A 20,072-nucleotide genomic window follows, 5' to 3' on the forward strand; every position below is an offset into this window, starting at 1 on the left:
AAAACGTGTTACATTTACATATATTCTCTGTCAGCAGCGTTATGTATAGAGGTCCGGGTCGTGTCTTTATTTGACACGTTGTCAGAGGGCGGCCCGAGGCGTATGAAAAACGTGAGGCCGCGCGGAATGATCTAAAATTGTATTCATTAGCCGGGCCGGGCGCGCAAATATTGACAGAGCCGGCATCGACTCGCCTCGGGCGTACAGTTCCGCGCTACCACTGCTATAGTGACAGTTGTCCACTACTACCAGATTCAATTATATATATTTTCTGTATTAAGTAACTTTCAAATTATGTTACTATATATGAAGATTAATATAACTTTAATGTAGGTATATCATTAGTAGAATAGAATAAATATATTTTCAAAATTGGATACAAAGGTATCACTTATTGACGTCAAACCACTTAAATCTAATAATAACTACTAATTATACTTCTCGTATCACATAAGTTTAGGTATTTATGCACGGTCAAGCAAAATCTGATATTTCTAAATTGTTTAAGGAACTTTCTCTTATCCTAACATACATACATAAAAATGTCTTGTCATAAAATTATATTTGAACCAAATATAAAAAGCATGTAAAAGAAACACCTAATTCAATTTTTAAGAAACCAATTTTTAATAAAAATAAACCTCTTGCTTACTGTTTGCCATAACAAGTATAAAATTGATCAATCTTTTTTGTAGCGGTCGAGTTGATCAAGCTCCGTGAACACACCCCCCTATTTATACTTAGCGGATGAAAAGGCAACACCAAACGCCCCGGAATAATATTAGCTACCTACCCCGATAATTCATCCCATTCTATCACCTTTTCGTGAAACTTATTTAATAAAATCTATTCCTTTTACGATAAAGTTCAATTTGGATCGTGGCACAATTATTCATTAGGTCTTTTTAAAATTGCAATATTTTTTTTACTAACTGGTAACATGTGTTAACATTTGATGATAATCCAGGATTAACACATCATAATAAAGAGATGAATGCATCGTTTATTCAGCCCTTATGTCGGCACATTCGATGTTTAGCTTCGATGACAGGTGTGCTCACGCAACTCATCTTATTTGATTGGGCCTTAAATACAATTATATGAAGAAGCGATTTATTATTAAAGAATTTCAGAAGAACCCTGAAACGATTTATTATTAAAGAATTTCAGAACCATAATTAAGAGGTATCAACATACAAAAAGCTCTTTAACTTTCGTTCTTGTAAGAATTTCGGGAAATCCTCTTTTAGTGCTCCCCTACACCTGATAGGAACCGTCATACCAAAGTTCAATTTTCTACAGTCAGTAGTACCGGCTGTGCGTTTTCTTTCATTCGTTCAAGAACGGAAAAGCTTTATATGTACTTATTACAATTTGAAAGAAAATTTGTAGTAGAAAGTAAGTATTTAAAGGTATTTTTTTTTTACTTTACTTCAGCAGACATTTATAAATTAGGAAACTTAATAACTTGAAAAATATCTATTCTACGTTCACCTGTGAAATAATTCGTATAATTACATAAATGATATTGTAACATAAGTTAAGTTTCACATCTGTAGTTAGACCTTAGAACAAAAACTATAGTAAGCATGAACGTTTTATGTAATTGTTAAAAAATCAAATGAATTTTTAGTGACAAGCGTATCATAAAAACGAGACGGCGGCCCGCAGACCCTTGACAGATGCGTCCACGAGCACGCTACATTGCGTCGCGACAGCCCCCATTATCTCCACCATTCATAAATAAACACGAAATGAGCTGCAACTAGCCAGTTTTGATCATTATTATGTACACTGATTTATGAACTCAACTAAGTTCAGAAACTTATCATTTTATCGTTATGTTATCCAATTGAGAGTGTTAATGAAAGGGTTTGTTGAAATAATCAATGTACTGAGTTGGAAACATAATCCCTTATTTATCTTGAAATAAACACGTAACCATTAGGTATACCATCCTCACTGAATACTTACCTAAAAATAATGCGTCCAGTTAAGGGTTGTAACTCCTACCGATATAATATGAACTCTGACAATAGTACGATTAATCATTCGAAAACCGTAGATTGGCACTTCCCTACAAATCGCCGTGTTCCCTACACTTCCCTATAAATCGTACAATTAAAAATGGAACAGATTTGAATCGATTTTGACGAATCACCATGATCGGAGCAATGTTTCTAGGAAACAATGAGTGGTAATCAGCAGATCACGGCACGCGACACGACAAATAAGCGATAGCGATCGGCAGATGTTTCTAAATAAATCTACGATCATAATTTGATTCGCAAATAAAGATAAAATTAAATTGTGTACAATATCTAGTTTAATTAACCTACTAAACTGAAACAGTCGTTTTATCAATTATTGCATAAAGGAGTAGGTAATCAACATACCTAGTATATATTATCCGTAAAGAGATAGAAAGTGCCTTTTGACAGCCAGAACCTTAAACTTTGTAGGAACCGAGTAGAAATGTGTGTAGTGTAATTATAATATCTGTTAAAAAGTCTCTGTGACTCTGATTCTCGTCGACTTTAGTAACGGCTTACAAGTTTGATGAAGATTTTCTGTCAATAAATATTCAACGAATGAAACGTAATTGACATTTACATTTAACAAATATGTATAGTCTGAAAATGTAGTAATACAGTGATGACGTTTTTTTTACGTGCAACACGCAAAATAGTAATTATTACGGTGACAGCTTCACAAGTCAAAATTCCAAAATCGTAATGTAATGTTGTAACATTTAATCCTACTCGTACTAATATTATAAATGTGAAAGTTTGTGAGTATATACTCACAAACTTTCACATTTATAATATTAGTACGAGTTCAGGATGTCAGTATGGATGTTTGTTATTCTTTCACGGAAAAACTACTGAACCGATTACGATGAAATTTGGTATGTAGGTAGTTGAAGACCCAGAATAACATATAGGCTACTTTTTATCCCGGAGTTCCCGCGGGATGTATAGGATTTCCATGCGGACGAAGTCGCAGGCGGCCTTTAGTATTTCATATTAGAATAAACTTTCGATACTATTATGTACAGTAAATGATTCTCATATTTAGGATAATAAATTTGACAATACACGGGGAGGATAAGCGATAAATAAACTTCAATGGATACACGGACAATATCGGCACTTGCCCCTTGTAGGGTAAATTATTCGAGAGAGAGAAATGGCACTTGTCTAACGGTTTGCCCCACTGTGGGGTTCGATTGATACAAAAATAGTTCGTATTTATTATTTTATAAATTCTAGAAATTTAAATAAATATTTCTGTGAAACCAATAAGGTTAGAACAGCTTTGGTTTATCGAAATCAGTAACTATTAATATATGAATGGTACTTTACGTAGCAAATGTATCATCTGAAATTTAATTGAATTTGACTAAATACTATTAGTATTAATAAATACTCAAATTGAGTACCAAATAAAAGATCAATACCAAATATAAGATCTAGGAAAGATATTTGATACGAGTGCATTTTTTTTTCCAGGATGAAACTATTTGTAGTGCTTCATAATAAGTCCCGTTCTCATGGATGTCGTAAAAGGCGACTAAGGAATAGGCTTATAAATATGGGATTCTTCTTTTAAGCGATGGGCTAGCAACCTGTCACTATTTGAATCCCAATTCTATAATTAAGCCAAACAGCTGAACGTGGACTATCAGCGTCACTATATAGACGTGATTAAATGTATGTATATAATTTTTGTATAAAAAAGAAGCTTTTACGGTGAACGGAAAACAATGCGAAGAAACCTGCACATTCAGGCAACTGGATGTGTATCCATGATCGATCCAATACGGTCCCAAGCTCCTCTCCAGAGTGATAAATATGCAACCAGTACTTAAGCAAGGAGGAACAAGAATTATTTATTATGTAAACCAAACAAAATGCAGTAGAATATCCAGTTAAATCATAAACACATCAAGCAAAGTACTTCCCGCCACACAGTGGGCTTGGACTAGTTATGACATCCATATATTGCGCGTCCCTGATCGCGAGTGACGGCCGCCTGCGCCCCCCTGAACTCACTGTTTTCGCTAGTAATCGGACTACTTTTTGTAATGTGATACTATTTTTGCATTGTAATTTGTGATATTCATTGTATGTTACAGTTAGATTTATAATATGTACTTGGAAATGGTAATGGAACTTAGGATTTAATCATTACATCAGCTTAAAATTTAGGGACAACTACACCAATAAGAGCTAGTTAAATATTATAAATAACCGATTTTAAGCAGTAGAGGATTTTTTTTTTATCCATAAACTTTGATTTTTTAGAGCAACCGCAATATTTATTTGTTATTTATTTATTATTTATTTATAATATGTCTTAAGCGTATACCTCCAACATTGCAGAAATGACATAGGTACGTATGGTAGGTATGCCTTCCACAAATGGCAATTTATTTTTAATTTTATGTTGAGAGTGTATTTATATTATTATATATGATTCACAGCCCTCTATTGCAATAAAACTATAATCCAAGATCCCCTCGATGTAACACCATGAGAAAATCCCAATTACAATTCCCAAATCGGCGCCGCACCACGAAACAATTTTCTCACATTCAAATTGTAGTTTCGTTTCGCGAGGACGATCGCTGCACTTGATCCCGCGGCGTCCCTCGGGACCACACAACAAGTACCAAGCTAAATGAAAAATAATTACATCAGAATCTCCTACAAAAGGGCGGTGGGACGGTGACAAAAATATAAAAATCGCTGCGAGGGAACGGGAAAGATTTATCGTTATTGCAAAAATTCTAATGATAAACTTGTGTTATGTCAGTAATAGAAATAAAATTCGTAAATAGTGCTGTAGGGCAAATTTACCTTTGAGACTTGTTAATATGAGAACCACAAAGTCATAGTTTCTCACGATTGCCAATATTATTTCGCGACAATCTATGGGTAACGTAGTACAAGCAATTTTTTTAAGTCTCTTAGACTCGTATTCTGTATACCTATTTATAGATCAGAAGTTTGTCGTCTGTTTAAATTTGTTACTCAAGTTCATTGATCAGGAAGTACACATTAATATGTCAATATTTTAGAATAATATTTTAGCTCTTCATTCAGTCACTATATGATTTAAATCCACATCAAGTTCCTAAGGTGCTTTTAATTAAGGTTGTAATTTTACCAATGCAGTTATCAACGTCGGTCGGTCAGTATACAAAAAAACAGACAGATGAATAAACATATACATAAATACATACTTATGATAATGCAAAAGGAAAAAAATAAATTCATTAATTTCTAATCCGTATGACAATTCTCGTAGAACAGCGCTCGTAGCGTCGTAGCCCCTCTACGCGCAACCTCGCTCGACTTTTAATCACTTAAGTGCTTGCTACGATTTGCACTTTATCGTGAATAACTAAAGAAGACTGATGGCGTTTCATGCAAAAATAGTGTTCTATTAGATTATATCTCTGAGTTGCAATTTCTAAGTCGATATTAAATCATTTTATTTGCAGTTTATTTTAGTTTATTTATTTCATCTGTATTTTCATTGATTTATACATAAAAGGAAACAGGAAATATGAATTATCTAAACTACTGCATGATTTACGAGTAGATATTCATAATACAAAATATAACTTTTTGTAACAAATATTTCGTGTGTATGTTCATCAAGTATTTATGTAGGTATAAATAAAATCGTTGACAAATATAATCTATACATGGAAGATAATTTTTAAAAACAATTGTATGGATCTCTTTTAATACAATATAGAACACAACAAAATCATTTAGGCAGTACAAATATATCCGTGTGAATATTTGATGCCTTTATCTGATAAATTAATGCTAGTGACATCCATATCAGTGCCAAAATGATATTGAGATGTTAATCGGTTAATCGTAACGAATCAGCGTCGCGTCCCACGGGAGCTGCGCGGGCGCACTATGCCCACTTCCCACGGCGCCATCAACCATGCTTGTCCGGTGATATCGACCTTGTTACAACCGTGTCGAATGTCACGCCCTTATGGGTATTGAAGTGTGTAATACGCTTTATTTTTTGAAGTGGTGGCTTGTGGAAAATACAAAGTGGTCTACTTTATGTTGTATATAATGAGTAACTTGATAATGCGTGATTAATAACATTATAAGAATTATTTACGTGCGCATTTCTCTCTGAGCAATGTCTAAATCTATGTCTTAATAGTTTTCTTGTTTATTTTAAACTAGAATTTCTCTGCCTGTTTACTACCCAATAGAAATGTGTATAATGATAAAGGGTTATTATGATCAATTGTTTATTTGCCAAGTTAGTCAAGTGATCTTTACATCTTTTTTTCGTTTTGTTTTTATATTAGCGTAACGTCGCTTTAATTATAACTTTATGCGGATTCCTAGCATAAAAGTAATAAACTGTAATAAATCGAGATTATAATAGGAAAAAGATAGTAATATATATAATATTTAAATAAATCATTTTATTTAAATATTAAGGATCAAAGACAGATTAAGCTGCAAAGTAAGTTCAAGATTTATGATAGGTAAAAATTACATAACAATAACACAAGATTCAGGAGATAGGTATAAACATAACCTCTTCCCGAGGATTTACTCAATGTTAGTTCCCTAAATGAAAAGGTTATCTGATCATGTCTTTATTAATCATTCATTCACATTAATTATTTAGAACGTTTATCTGATCTCGTGTCCGTCTCCCTCTGGTCGCTCGGAAAATAATCGCGTATGGGCATCGAGTGACATCCGACTCGCGCCGTTAAGTGATTACTTAATCCACTCGCGCCATAACCGCCGGCAATCAACGCGATTAACTAAGGGTTAACAGTAAACCTTTCCATTACAGCGCCTTTATTGTTTCCATCAGCCGTTGTGGTCTGGATATCGATTCTTGCTGGATAAGTAAGGAATAAATTTTATTTCTTTATATCACAACGACTTGAGTAAAATAAATCCAGTTTCAAGTATAAATATTACATTTTGGATAGGTTTAAAACAAAGCTGATTTAAGTTGAAACAACTTTACAATTTTTAACCGATCTTGTTGGTAACTTATTAGACATAATATACACATACTCGTATTCGCGCTCGATATTTATATAAAACACATATCTTAAAATTTGTGTTTTGAAATGTTTACACAAACAGTAGTAGGTACCTACTGATAATTAATGTAAACCCAATCACTCAACCCTTGAAATTTTCTTCTTTAGTGACCTGCAGCATTTGAAGCTTAGATATGAGAGAATGCTATGCTGACAAAATATATCTTTCTCTCATCAAAACAATTTGCGGCTATATCTCTTTCGTTGCTACTTACATAGCAAACAACAAATAAATAGGAACTCCATTAATATGAACATCCCAACAATAACAATATTACGGTATCTTAACGACCAGCGCAGCAATTCAAACACACAATTACTGTTTTTATTCCCCATTTGTTGTTCGGACGACAAACACTTAGGGCAAGTGCGTCTAATGCGCATGGTCTAATCAGAGCGACTTGTGAGCGCGTGGCGGTCGCGTGCGCAGCATGTGCGAGACACCTGCGCCTGCAACGGATCACACTCAAAGGGAAGCTAGTAAATTCGCATTAAACATCCCGATTCATCTCCGATTTGTTTATATTATGTTTATGTTGTGTATGTATGTATAGAACTAGTTCATAACCAAGTAATAGACTGAGCCAATAGACTTGAAAATACTGATACGCCACGTTCAGCCCTTTGGCTTACTGATAAAATTGAGATTCATACAAAGTGACAGGTTGCTAGCCCGTTGCCTAAAAAAGAATCCCAAGTTTATAACCCTATCCCGTAGTCACCTTCTACGACATTAATAGGAAAGGGATGTAGTGGTCCTATTCTTTTCGTTAAATCGCTCTAATTATTTAAGAATCATATCATAATCCTCAAAGTTGCAATGTTAATGTGGACTTTTAATCAATGGATGTGCGATGGCTTGAGGTTCTTCTTCATGTTATAGCACCTTCATCTGAGAATGACTGTATAAATTTACTCTCCAGAGTTAGTTGGTGGCACGCAAAAATGGCGTTTTATGACGTCACATGAGGGCAAGCCTCATTGTTATTGCAGTGGAGCGGTCAGCCGGCCGTGACGGCGGCCGGCTGCAATAAAGATTGACACGCCGGCCGCCGGGAGACGAGAGACGCCAGCAAAATGTCAATCCAGCTCTCGATCTTACATCTTGAACCAGCGCCCCGGGGGACGCCCCGCGCCTGCCCGGAATTCTACTCTCTAATTGTGTTACATGAATTTCATGATTTAGCGCTTTAGACAACAAAGGAATTGAAGCACATGATTGTTAACGATATGGCATGCAATCAAATTGGTTAAAATTACATATATTATATTTACTTATTACCTACCACATACAAACTTGAAGAAAATTTATTAAAATAAAAAAAAAAAAAATTTTAAATGAAAGTCGTCCTAATATTTGAATTCAATTAAAGTTTAACTAACTACTTTTACAACTGTCAAATTACTTCAATTAAATTTTGCCCATATTACCCATTTTTTTATATGAACTAAATACTTGAATCCCCTTTATGTAGAAAAGAAAAACTGAAAACAGGTGACTTTCCGCAATTATTAACTAATCTCCACACAACAGCGATAAAACCAGAACGTTGTGATAATACAGAATTTATCGAGTCGGTTGGTGCGCAGCATCGCTTGATGGATTAAATTGCCCTATCCCTATGACAACGTGGCACAGAAAAAATACGCTGTGTATTAAAAAGCAGCTGGTCATTTTTCAAGTGATTCCTTTTGCTGGTGGCGGCAGGTGGCATTTTGCAGACTGTCGACAAATTGTGTGTTCGGTTTAGAGTCCTCTATATGACCAAGTTTTTATGCAACGTACTTTCAGTTTCATTTACAAAAGACATATTGGGTTTCGATAAAGTGTTACCGAAAGTTAACAAAAATGCCTTAGTTCTTATGATTGATGATCAGTTTAAATTGAAAGGTTTACAAAATATATAATACAATGTAATTTTTCCCTTTGTTGCAAAAATTTTATTGAAATCATGTTCTTTTCATAGAATAAAAAGCGAAAGGATGTATACTTTGTACAAAAACTTGACAGTCGATGCGGACTTCGTTTAAGACAGCTCCTTAATAACATTTCTTTCTATGTGTATGATTTTATTTATTACTAAAATATTTTTGTCAGTCTGTACTAAACCACTGATTGTCTAAGCATATTTCTGTAATATTAAGCCAATTTTTTTTTCTTAGTTTTTTAATCTTAAATTAATTAATAAGTTTAAATTATTATTTATTTTTGTTGTATTTTCTTTTCCCCCACTATTAATAATTAATTAAATTTTTAAGGAATTTGGTAATATCATCTGCATCAACTTAGTAATCCAAGAAGCGATGTACCTAAGCATATGTTGTTTTATCATGACAAAAAGAAACAATGAAAAAACTCGAAAACATTTCAGCCGTCAACACAGGAAATTCGCCATCCGAATGTAAAGCGAAATTTGGGGAATGAATATTAATAATTGAAAGGAGAGTGTGGTCGGCTCCTCCCCTCGCCTCGCCGCTTCTAACTGGGCAAGTATTTTCACTCAATTGCATTTACGCACATTGGTCTGTTTCGAAATTAAATTGATTTTAAAATCAAAATAGAAAAGTCTTTTTATCATTTCAGTTTTATTCACTTTTCCTAAAAGTTAAAAAACATAATCTTGTCCAAATCTTATGCTAAAGGAGGTCCGATTAATACAGTGCAGACTCTAAAAGTACTAATAATTGTAATCATAAAACCTCAACCAGATTATTTCACTATAGTTTAAAGGGAGCTTCAAGGGGATTCAAGATGCTATAATGAGAAAGAGATTGTAAAAATATCAAAACTCCGTATACCGAATTAAATTAACGATAACCTACTCGTACATTTACCTCTATATAAAATAAAAAAGAAAGGTACATGCTTTTATTTCATCTACGAGTCATATATCAACGAACATGTTCAACAACGCTCCGTTTATGCATTTGTTTTAATCGTCCATGTTTCGTATTTCGCAGCGAGTTTTAATTATCAGAAGTCGCGCGCGCTGAGTTACGCGACCGCGCGGGTAATTTATGGCACCGCCGTGCGCCATTCCGATACACTTTTTAACGTAATGAGAGGGTGCCACCCGCCTGTGTAATGTCGCGATTGTTTTTACCATATCTGTTAAATGTGATTATGCAACTCTAATAAGAAAAGAATATATAAATAGTAATCGTATTACCTGACAAAAATATTTAAAAATCCTACTGAGTCTTAACTGATTGATTGAATGATGTGGTCAGAAGCTAATTTTACCCTATTCATTAAGTAAATTTTCAAGTTGTTAACTTCTTTACTTAATATAAGGACTTCAGTATTGACAATATATACCCGAGAGTTAAGTGTGATGTAAGAGTATCATGCAGCCCATCCATATTAAAATATGAAACTTCAAAAAAGGAGGAGGTTTGCAATTCGACCGTATTTTTTTAATAAACATATTTATGAGAATCATAGACACATACAATACAATACCTAAATATGAAAAAGGCAGATAATAGAATTGCGAGGTTGTTTCATTGGTACAATAAGTCGTTGGTCGCGTCGGGGGCGTCGTGTCCCAGAATATGAGATAAGTCTCAGAGTCACTTCGGGTCGCCTGTAGCTTTATACGTGATCAGATAACTATAGGGAGCGAGGAGATTCTGGATTGCATTAAACATTCAACAGGAGCACACGTCGCGCGCCCGGCTCACATAAAAATGAGCGCCTATTATGAAATTAACAAGAGCTAACCGCGAAATGTTTGCTTTTTTTACGTAGTCGGCCGTCAGCCGCCGCCGAATTACTGGACACTAATTGGACTCTGGAAATGTGACGGACGGCGCGAGAAAACAACGCTTTTTTTTCGGAACAACGCCGTTAATAATTCAGCCGAATCATTCTTCTTATGAGCCGTAGAAATAAGTGAAATTGATTATAGTATCATAAACTGTACTAGTTTTTTGTAAAATAAATATTTAATTAATCACAATCAACAATGAGCACCTTTTAAAAGAATCTTTCAAACATAGCAACCTGCAAAAAAAGTTTAAACTACATAGTTGTTTCCTATCCTCTATCTGTAGATAAGTCTTCTCTTTGCACAATTAGATAAAAGTGGAGTTATTTATTTTTAGTTATTCAATGACGATAAACAAATACTTAACTTTAAGGATCAAAAATATGCGAATGTTCGCTTGAGCTCCTGCAGCTGAGCTAACGTAAAAATGGTCCGGATTGTTCGCTGTTTGTGCTTCTTCCTTCGTGACTGACATAAAACGACACTATTATAGCGTGAAGTCGACATCCTATTAAAAAGACTAAAGATAAGTAAGATTAAATTACCTGAACCCTGGCTTCCGTGAGGTCAATCTTCATGGCGATCTCTTCCCTGGTGTAGATGTCAGGGTAGTGCGTCTCCTGGAAGGCCCGCTCAAGCTCCTTCAGCTGTGCTGAAGTGAAGGTGGTCCGGATTCTCCGCTGTTTGCGCTTCTCCGTCAGCGAGCCTTCGTGACTGCCATACACTTTGTATGGGAGTCCGGCTGTTGAAAGAAATAAATAATTAGATAAACGACCGCAACTCCAATATTCGTATTATATTTGAAGATGTTTATGAAGATACAGACTTAAGTAAGATTTTTAAATATATAAATAAAAATCTAATAAAATAAATATACGATGTGGGATATAAATTGTTAAGTTTTGCAAAATTTATAGGGTCAGCCAGTCATTAAAATAATTTCTTATTTTCATAAAAAAGAAAATTTCCTTATTTATTGTTTTGGTATAATATACTGTAGCAAATTATTACAAGTTGGAAGTTGAAATAGTCTGTATCAAAGTGGAACGTATTATCACTTTGTTTAAAAACCTTTCGCACAAACAGTATTGAATAAAGCTACTATATCCAAAAATATCAACTTTAAAAAAGGTCAAAAACGCCGTAAAATCATTTTAATTAAAATCTTTTTATAACTGTTACGGCTTTATTGTTTCAAAGTAAAACAAACCATTTCGGGCGATGCAGGCTTTGCGTACTACGGCGGCCATTTTTGTCTCCCCTCTCGGGCCCTCGCCCTCTATACCTACTACATAAATAGCCACTAACAGATTGTACCTACGAGCTTCTCATTTACTTAACGTTCTTTGTAACTTATTGTACGAGCAGTAAGTGATTATATTAAATGTGGTACATTCAGTATCTATAGATCAGTAATTATAGTGAAAACGAGATAGATTTAAGTGTATTGTTATTTCAATTATGTGTAAATAATTTCTTATGCATATGAGGTTAAGATTATTAAAAAAAAAATGGTTCAAAATTAAGGAATTCCTATATACTAACTACATAGATAGCGGCTAACAGATTTTACCTACTTCCCAATTAATGAACTTCCATATATTATATTTAATTCAATATTATCCCTTATACTCATATGTTTGTGAGCACAATATTTTATAAGTGATGTGTCGAACTTTCAGGGCTAAATGTGTGCCAATCTTGATCCATGGGTTGAGTTTTAAATAAGATTTATGTATTACAATGTAGTAATGTAATATTTTAATTAACATGAATGTTTATGGTTATAACAAAATTAAGATTACGACAAACCACGAACTTAATTTTAATTGTAAATACAAATTTTCGATATTAATTAAAAATTATAGTTATTTTTCGGCGTTGAGCACAGAAATCTGGTTAATATTTAGACTTGTACTGTATTAATAAATATTTCAGTCACCTTTTTCTTTTTTATAAGTAAAAAAAAAAAAAAAAAAATTGGTTTTATTGACTCATTTCAGCAACATATTATGTACATTCATCGTTCATATAAAAGGTGTTAATACATTTTCTAATCTGGTCCAACGCTCAGCCATCCACCATCAAACTAAGAATAAACCAAGATATATATTAATATACTGATATAATTAGACTAACTATCGCTCGCGGCTTCGCCCTCGACGTCGAGAACGACGACGACGAAAAGACGTTGGAAATACCACGTAAAATCATAGCGGTATATTAAAGTACCAACAGTGTAAAGGAACGTATTTGAAGGTTTTACAAATGAACATGCAACTGGATATCTCACTGCTTTCCGTGAGTGCCGCAAAAACTCGTAACTTCGGCTGTCGCGTGGCTTATATATCGATCGTAGCTCGTAGCGGGTGCTACGCCGTAGCCAATGCTACAAGAGCTCTCTTTATTTTCCACATTTTAAATATTGCAGTTTTACAGTCCTGAATTAGTTTTCATTGCTTAAATATATATGTTTTTTGTGAAGTAATAGGGGGCTATTTGAGATGCTTAAGTATTTAAACAAACTTTGTCTTGTAATAAGTTGCCTTATTAACTACACAGCCGAACTTATTTTAAATAAATTTCTTACGGTGACTGTCACAAGCCAGAGACAAACTTTCAAACTTCTGTATCTGTACTTAGATGTATAATATTTTAACCGATACTAGTGGAACTATAGTAAAAGGCCAATAGCTTTTTTTATATGTTAAGATTGAAATATTTAATCTATTTTCTTTCTTTTCTTAGTTCAGATTTGGCCTGAAAATAAATTTACCACAATAAACTTGGAAAAAAGGAAATACCATATTATAACTCTTCCTAAATCAAGATTCAATCGTAACGCAATACAAGTACTACGAGAAATGTGAAAATAATTTATTATGCAATTTTTAAGTGATAAACTTGTTATCTCAAAACAGAACCATAGAGTTACCTCCGCCGCCCATCGAGCATTAGAGGCGTGGACATGCCATAGAGCGCGCCATTCGGCGGACCGCAAACCGCACGCACAGCGACAATTACCTCAAATGAACCGGAATTAATCGAGACCCGCTTCTTGGCCGAGCTGCGGTCTCATTTGCATTATTAATAGAGGCTTCGGGGCGCGGGGAGGGGGGATCGAGTCGTGTCACTGCCCCCTTCCCTCACTCCACTTCGCCCGCGCAATTTGCGGGACCTAATGAAGAGGATCTCGCCAAGATGTTTCTGTTCATAAGATGTTTAATTTGGGTTTGCAATTCGCGGGTCAGGACGCTCATTGTTATTGCAGGCCTTGTGTTTTACGAGCCCGGGTGCGGACGTTTCCTTTTAAAGCCTACGCTCGGTTCATTTACGATTTGAAGGTAAACAAGAAAACGTCATTGCCATTTTCCCTCGCCCTAAAAATGTTCTTTCTATTTAAGATTTTTGTTACTTTTTGACTAGACATTTTAAGATCTGTGCTGAGCATAAAATTTTCGTTCTATTCCGATTTCAGTACAAATATAACTTAGGCCTTAGAAAAGTAATTCCCACATGAACGGGAAATACGTAAAATTAATATGTATATTAATATGTATATTATAAAGTTGAAATATTAGTATGAACAGCTAGTAAGTATAAATGGTAATGTTAAATACCTACGTAACTTCATCACTAATTTCTCCCGTCTGCTACTTAAGTAAATTAAGCTGCCAATACTACACCACGTAAATCTAAACAGGTTCAGTCACGTGCTCACATAAGCCGGTTACGCGCACACGTGGTACTAATTAATCGTCAGAGAGCGATTAATTCACAGGTGATATGATCCGTAGCCCCCTTACCCCTCTTCCCACTCTTCATCCCGGCTTGAAGTCTTCAGTTAATTACAAGATGGCGAGACTCCTTGCACAGGCATCATTCTTAAAACTTTGGTAAATATTGTAAGTATTTTAAGGATACAATATTGGTAATGCTATAAAAATTTTAAAAAATCTGAGTAACTTTTTACTATATATATATATATACGTTTGTATAACTTGGTGTGTTTTAAACATTTATGAGCAAAATATCAATCGCAAAAAATGTAAAAAAATATGACAAACGATGTGTTTAACATAAATAAAGAATCTATGCAAAGATCCAGCTTTCCGCAGTGGGATTCCCAGTGAATTGTATCGCAATCCATCTGGCGAGCGCGGTGGTTCATTTTTCTCGCGTCACGCGGGAACTTTTCCGGCATCCATAATGCAGGGTACGTCGGCGCGTCATCGCCATATTGCGAGCGCCCGCGACCACGGAAGGGTTTACGTCAGATTAATGAATCTTACTGAAATATTGCTTGCTACGTACATTTTCTTGTGTTAATATGAGGTCTCTCTTCTGCTTAGAAGCCCGAAATACTTGCTTTTGAAAATTCTTCCAAGCTTAACCTTTGGTAGGTAACCTAATCAAGTATAATTGGTTATTTGTTATGATATGAGTCAGCGGATTTTTTAATTTTGTTTTATTATATAAATGAAACCATGGGTTGACTTTAACTTGTATTGTTATAGCAGATACCATAATAATGTTTTTTAAATCGATTAATTTTACACGGGCAGCTAACGTTTAGTTGGTACCTTTTTGTACTTTATTATCTTATTTATTTTGGGAAAAAAAGATAAATTTTTACAACGATAAATATTTAATATTATAGAAAGCATAAATAGACTAATGCACAACGGCAATATATTTTATATTGCAAATAAACATGTGGGTAAATTTGCGTAATGGCGGCAGTAAAAGGAACGTCTACCTTCGAGTCAATCATAAACACACATAACACAACGGGATGGTTTTCGTTCATTCTATAGACCGAATGCCACAAATTTTCGTATTCTGCGACCAATACGAAGATAATTATTTCAATTAGATACTTATTTAAAATATTAATAAATAAATATTCTCTTTATTAATTAATAGGTTTGTATATGTTAATATAATTTAAATGCCCAAAACGAATGCTGATTGAAGATGAAAAAATAAATATCAAACAAGCTAAGGATGCAACTGAGCTTCCCTCTACACTTGAAACAGAGTTTTTTCAAATGTAATACACAATTTTCGTAAGTATTGAACAAATGAATCATACGGGTTCTTTGATTGCGTTTGTAATTTTTACTATATTTTATCTGTTAGTTCTATGAATCTGACCTTAAATTCAAGTATTAGCCTATTTCCCTTTTAATTGAAGTATTTTAAAGGTAAATATTTTTTGAAGACGCTAATGAACACTCGATATACTTGAAATTATAAAAATCATCAAGACGCGCCGAGAGATACAGAGGTGCTACAATGTTCAACTTTGTAGCAAAACAATAATTTCTTTCCTAAAAATAAAAGACGGTTTTGTAGTCGAGTGTGCCGCAGTAACATTGTCGGAGTTACGATCGCAGCCCGGCGCAGCTCAACTGAGAAATATTGCCTTTTTTATGACCCACTCTACTATACTATACTGGGACAGAATAGATCACATGATGCGATAAAATATTGCCCTCGTCCTCACACCAAATCGAATTAACCCGTCCACTTGCATACAAAGACGACATGAGAATAGAAATGGCGATATCAGGTTGGATAGCGAACTGTTTTCCCTCGATGTAATGCGCAAATCGTGTGTGTTTTGGGGAGAAACAATACTTGAGGCAAAGAATATATGACAGTTTTGTTCTTTTGCGAAATGTTTTTCTTTTAGGATGCGAATTAAATTTATGAAATATTTATATTGTACAAGAGTACAAGATTGTTCAAGTATGTATTTTATATAAGTACTCGTAGCTAAGCAAAAATTTATTGAGCTTTATAGCTACAACGAGCTTGTTTGATACTATGATTTCTGTTTGCCAGTATGTTACTTATTATAAATAAATATATAAATAAATATATACGGGACAAATTACACAGATTGAGTTAGCCTCGAAGTAAGTTCGAGACTTGTGTTACGAGATACTAACTCAACGATACTATATTTTTATAATAAATACTTATATACATAGATAAATATCCAAGACCCAGGCCAATCAGAAAAAGTTCGTTTCTCATCATGCCCTGGCCGGGATTCGAACCCAGGACCTCTGGTGTCACAGACAAGCGAACTACCGCTGCGCCACAGAGGCCGTCATTATACTTACTTAGATATCAAGAAATATCAAACGGACGCACCCGGTATAAATTGATTTCAATTATGAATTATGATTATTAATGACTTTATTTTGTAACATAAAGTAACAGTTACAGCTACAAGATGCTTATGTTCGCATATATGGTAGACAAGGGTAGGCATACATTACAACGAGTATAACAATTATTTTAGTTATACTCAATTCCATCTTTAGCCGAACATCTGAACATAGCCTATCAGTCTTTTCAAGACTATGAGCTTAACCACGTCCTTACGTGGTTAAGCTCAAAGTCATATATATATATATATATGTATGTAGTTATACTCATTAGTATTAGTTTTTTTTTTTTTTATTTCATACAAATTTATCACTTCATATAATTCTAGTTGGGTATGTCTAGTAAAAAAATGGGTAATAAAATATGTTGTTTAATATTTGTATGTACCTTTCGCTCAAACAATATTTGTGACAAAATATTAAATAATACCTACATTATAATTAACAGATTAAAATTCATTAAATTTTTCAAATCCATCCAACTTGAAATTAGGTTTAAAATCCAATATTTATGAACTTTTTACCGTTGTATGTAAAATTTATAGTACCTACTTAATTGTTTGACGCCGTTATGAGTATCTCAGGTATTTTTATTTCTTACAAACGAACTGACTGACAAACTTTCTCAAACAAATACATTTACAAATGTTAACGAGTAATACTTGTAATTGTTCTGTAATTAATATACAAACTTGTAATTAATTTCCGCATGATTAACGGGTATAATCCGGTCTTACTCGAGATTACGTGAGCCGCCCTAGGTGAGTTATTGTGTTGCGTGGGCGTCGGAGGGGAGGGGGGGAGGTCCAAGCGAGGCAAGAGCCGCAAGACGCGAAGAAGGTTAGGGCTCCGTTGTCCTCCCCTTAAGATTCTCGCGGACGCCGCTGCCAATTAGGGGCGCAATCGCTCACGCGGCAAGCAGTCCTGCCCCCTCCCGTCTCCCTCCCCTCTGGCACCCTCGACCCGCCCCCGCTAGAAGTCACTACTCTTTGTTTCTTGATCGTCGTCGCAACCTCCCGGCCCGGTTCGTTCGCCAAATGAAAACGGTTTCACTTTGGTGTTACGAACAGGAGCAATAAAGATAAAGTTTAAGAATGTACTTATTTTACCTTTTGTTTGGGTTTTGAAAGTTTGATTGTATAGATGATATTATGCGTTTGACAAATTTCATTGCTTATAATTAGTAATACTTTACTTTTATTAAATACTACAACAAACAATATCTGACTATGAATAAGTTACTTGTCAAATGTATTTTCTATTGTTGTTGTCGATCAGATTATACAGGCGTCATCAGCTGAGGAATAACAGGCAATAACAAACTACATATATGTTAAAGAAAAGTAATGAGAAGGAGAAAAAGGAAATATCAGTTTGGCATATTTTAATGAGTGGAAAAACGGGTCAGATAGAGAAAGTAGATATCTGGAATCAATGTTTACAGCAGATGGAACGTATGATTAATCTAATGACATCGATAGGAGTAAACTGAGGTCTTTATGAGCAAATCATAATGTTTTCAAAAAGTCTCGTCTGATAGTGCATGGAGACGTCTTGGTTGCAATACTAATGTATGGGAGTAACAGTTGAAAAAAAAAGATATGTTGTGATGTAAAATAAGATATAGATAACGATAGCGATAGCGATGACAAGTTCATATTCAAGTTTCTGTTCAGTAGATTATGCGTGAAAAGATAACAAATAAAAAAACTTACTTTCGCATTTATAATATTAGTTGGAATTTTGTTTTACAGTGTACATTTTGAAAAAGAAAACCCATCAAAATCGAATGAATAACTTCTGAGTTTTTTTAAATAATCATAATCTATACATATAATAAAATAGTAAAAATATTTTGTCTGTACAATACTGTACATTTAGTATTTTTGACTGAAATGGATAGAGATACACTTAGAATGAATAATAGAAAGCAAAAATATTTTTTTTAATTCCTTGTCTGTCTGTCTGTATGTATGATCACGATTATCTCCGAAAGTACTGAACTGATTTACTTAAAACTTTACCAGTTGCTTTGTTTTAACTCAGAAAAACATTTAAAGTTTGTTTCATCAAAATCGGTTCACTAAAAAAAAAGTTATCGACATTTGAATGAACTCAAGGCATGAGTTTGCCTGCAAATAAGTTAACGCGGAAATTTAGAAATTTACGCGGACGAAGTCGCGGGCAACAGCTAGTGACCAATAAAATCGTCAGTGGTCAACTTAAAAACCGCACAGACCAGGACCCAATCATACCGCGCCCATGAACTCTCATATTGGAGTGCAACTGATTGCTATTATATGCGGGAGTAACGCCAGAAGTACTTGAAAGATACTGCCTATGTATATATTTTACTTAAAAACTCGATATAGGAAATCTGTGGAATACCAACAGAAGCCGAAAATTTGATTTTTACTATTTCTGTATGTCTGTCTTTATGTTTGTACGCGCAGTAGGATCACGCGAAAACTTTAACTCCGATTTGAATGTAGTTTTATCAGATGTGTTAGGCTTGATCCTACTTAAAACACTGATATAAAAAAATATTCTTCCGCCACCCCCTTTCAAAGAGCAATAAAGGGGGTCAACTTTTTGTACTGACATTGTCAGTAATTAGTAACACAGATTTCATTTTATGGCTAACGAAGTCGCGGGCAACAACTAGTTAAGCAATAATGCATATGAAACAACAAAAATAGTTTTGAGCTTTTAGTGTGAATTTCACTAAAATAAAAGCACTTAGTGGTAAACTTAAAAATTATCACTATTCTCAGATGAGATACATACAAAACTACCTCAGGAACATTTCATTATATTATTTATTTATTATATTAAGCGGACGTTGTGCAAAAATAACTTTCACTTGCAAATTTTTCAGAATCAAGAGACATTAATACCAAGCTTTTAAGTATTTACTTCTTAATCAAATCAAATTAAAACCATATTTCCATAGCTTAACTACTGAGGCAATGAAAATGAATTTTTTTTTGCATAATATAAAAA

At 34.2% G+C, this 20,072-nt stretch overlaps 1 protein-coding gene across 1 annotated transcript in view; it reads right to left on the reverse strand.

Annotated features, from left to right (window-relative positions):
- Nucleotides 1-20,072, reverse strand: part of LOC106131070 (paired mesoderm homeobox protein 2A-like) — a 30,018-nt gene that overhangs the window by 7,445 nt on the left and 2,501 nt on the right. Inside the window, exon 2 of the mRNA XM_013330060.2 lies at nucleotides 11,433-11,629. Coding sequence (XP_013185514.2) covers nucleotides 11,433-11,629 — 197 coding nt within the window. The remainder of the gene's footprint in view (nucleotides 1-11,432; nucleotides 11,630-20,072) is intronic.

The sequence above is a fragment of the Amyelois transitella genome, chromosome 6 (assembly GCF_032362555.1).
Source record: "Amyelois transitella isolate CPQ chromosome 6, ilAmyTran1.1, whole genome shotgun sequence".
Taxonomy (NCBI): domain Eukaryota; kingdom Metazoa; phylum Arthropoda; class Insecta; order Lepidoptera; family Pyralidae; genus Amyelois; species Amyelois transitella.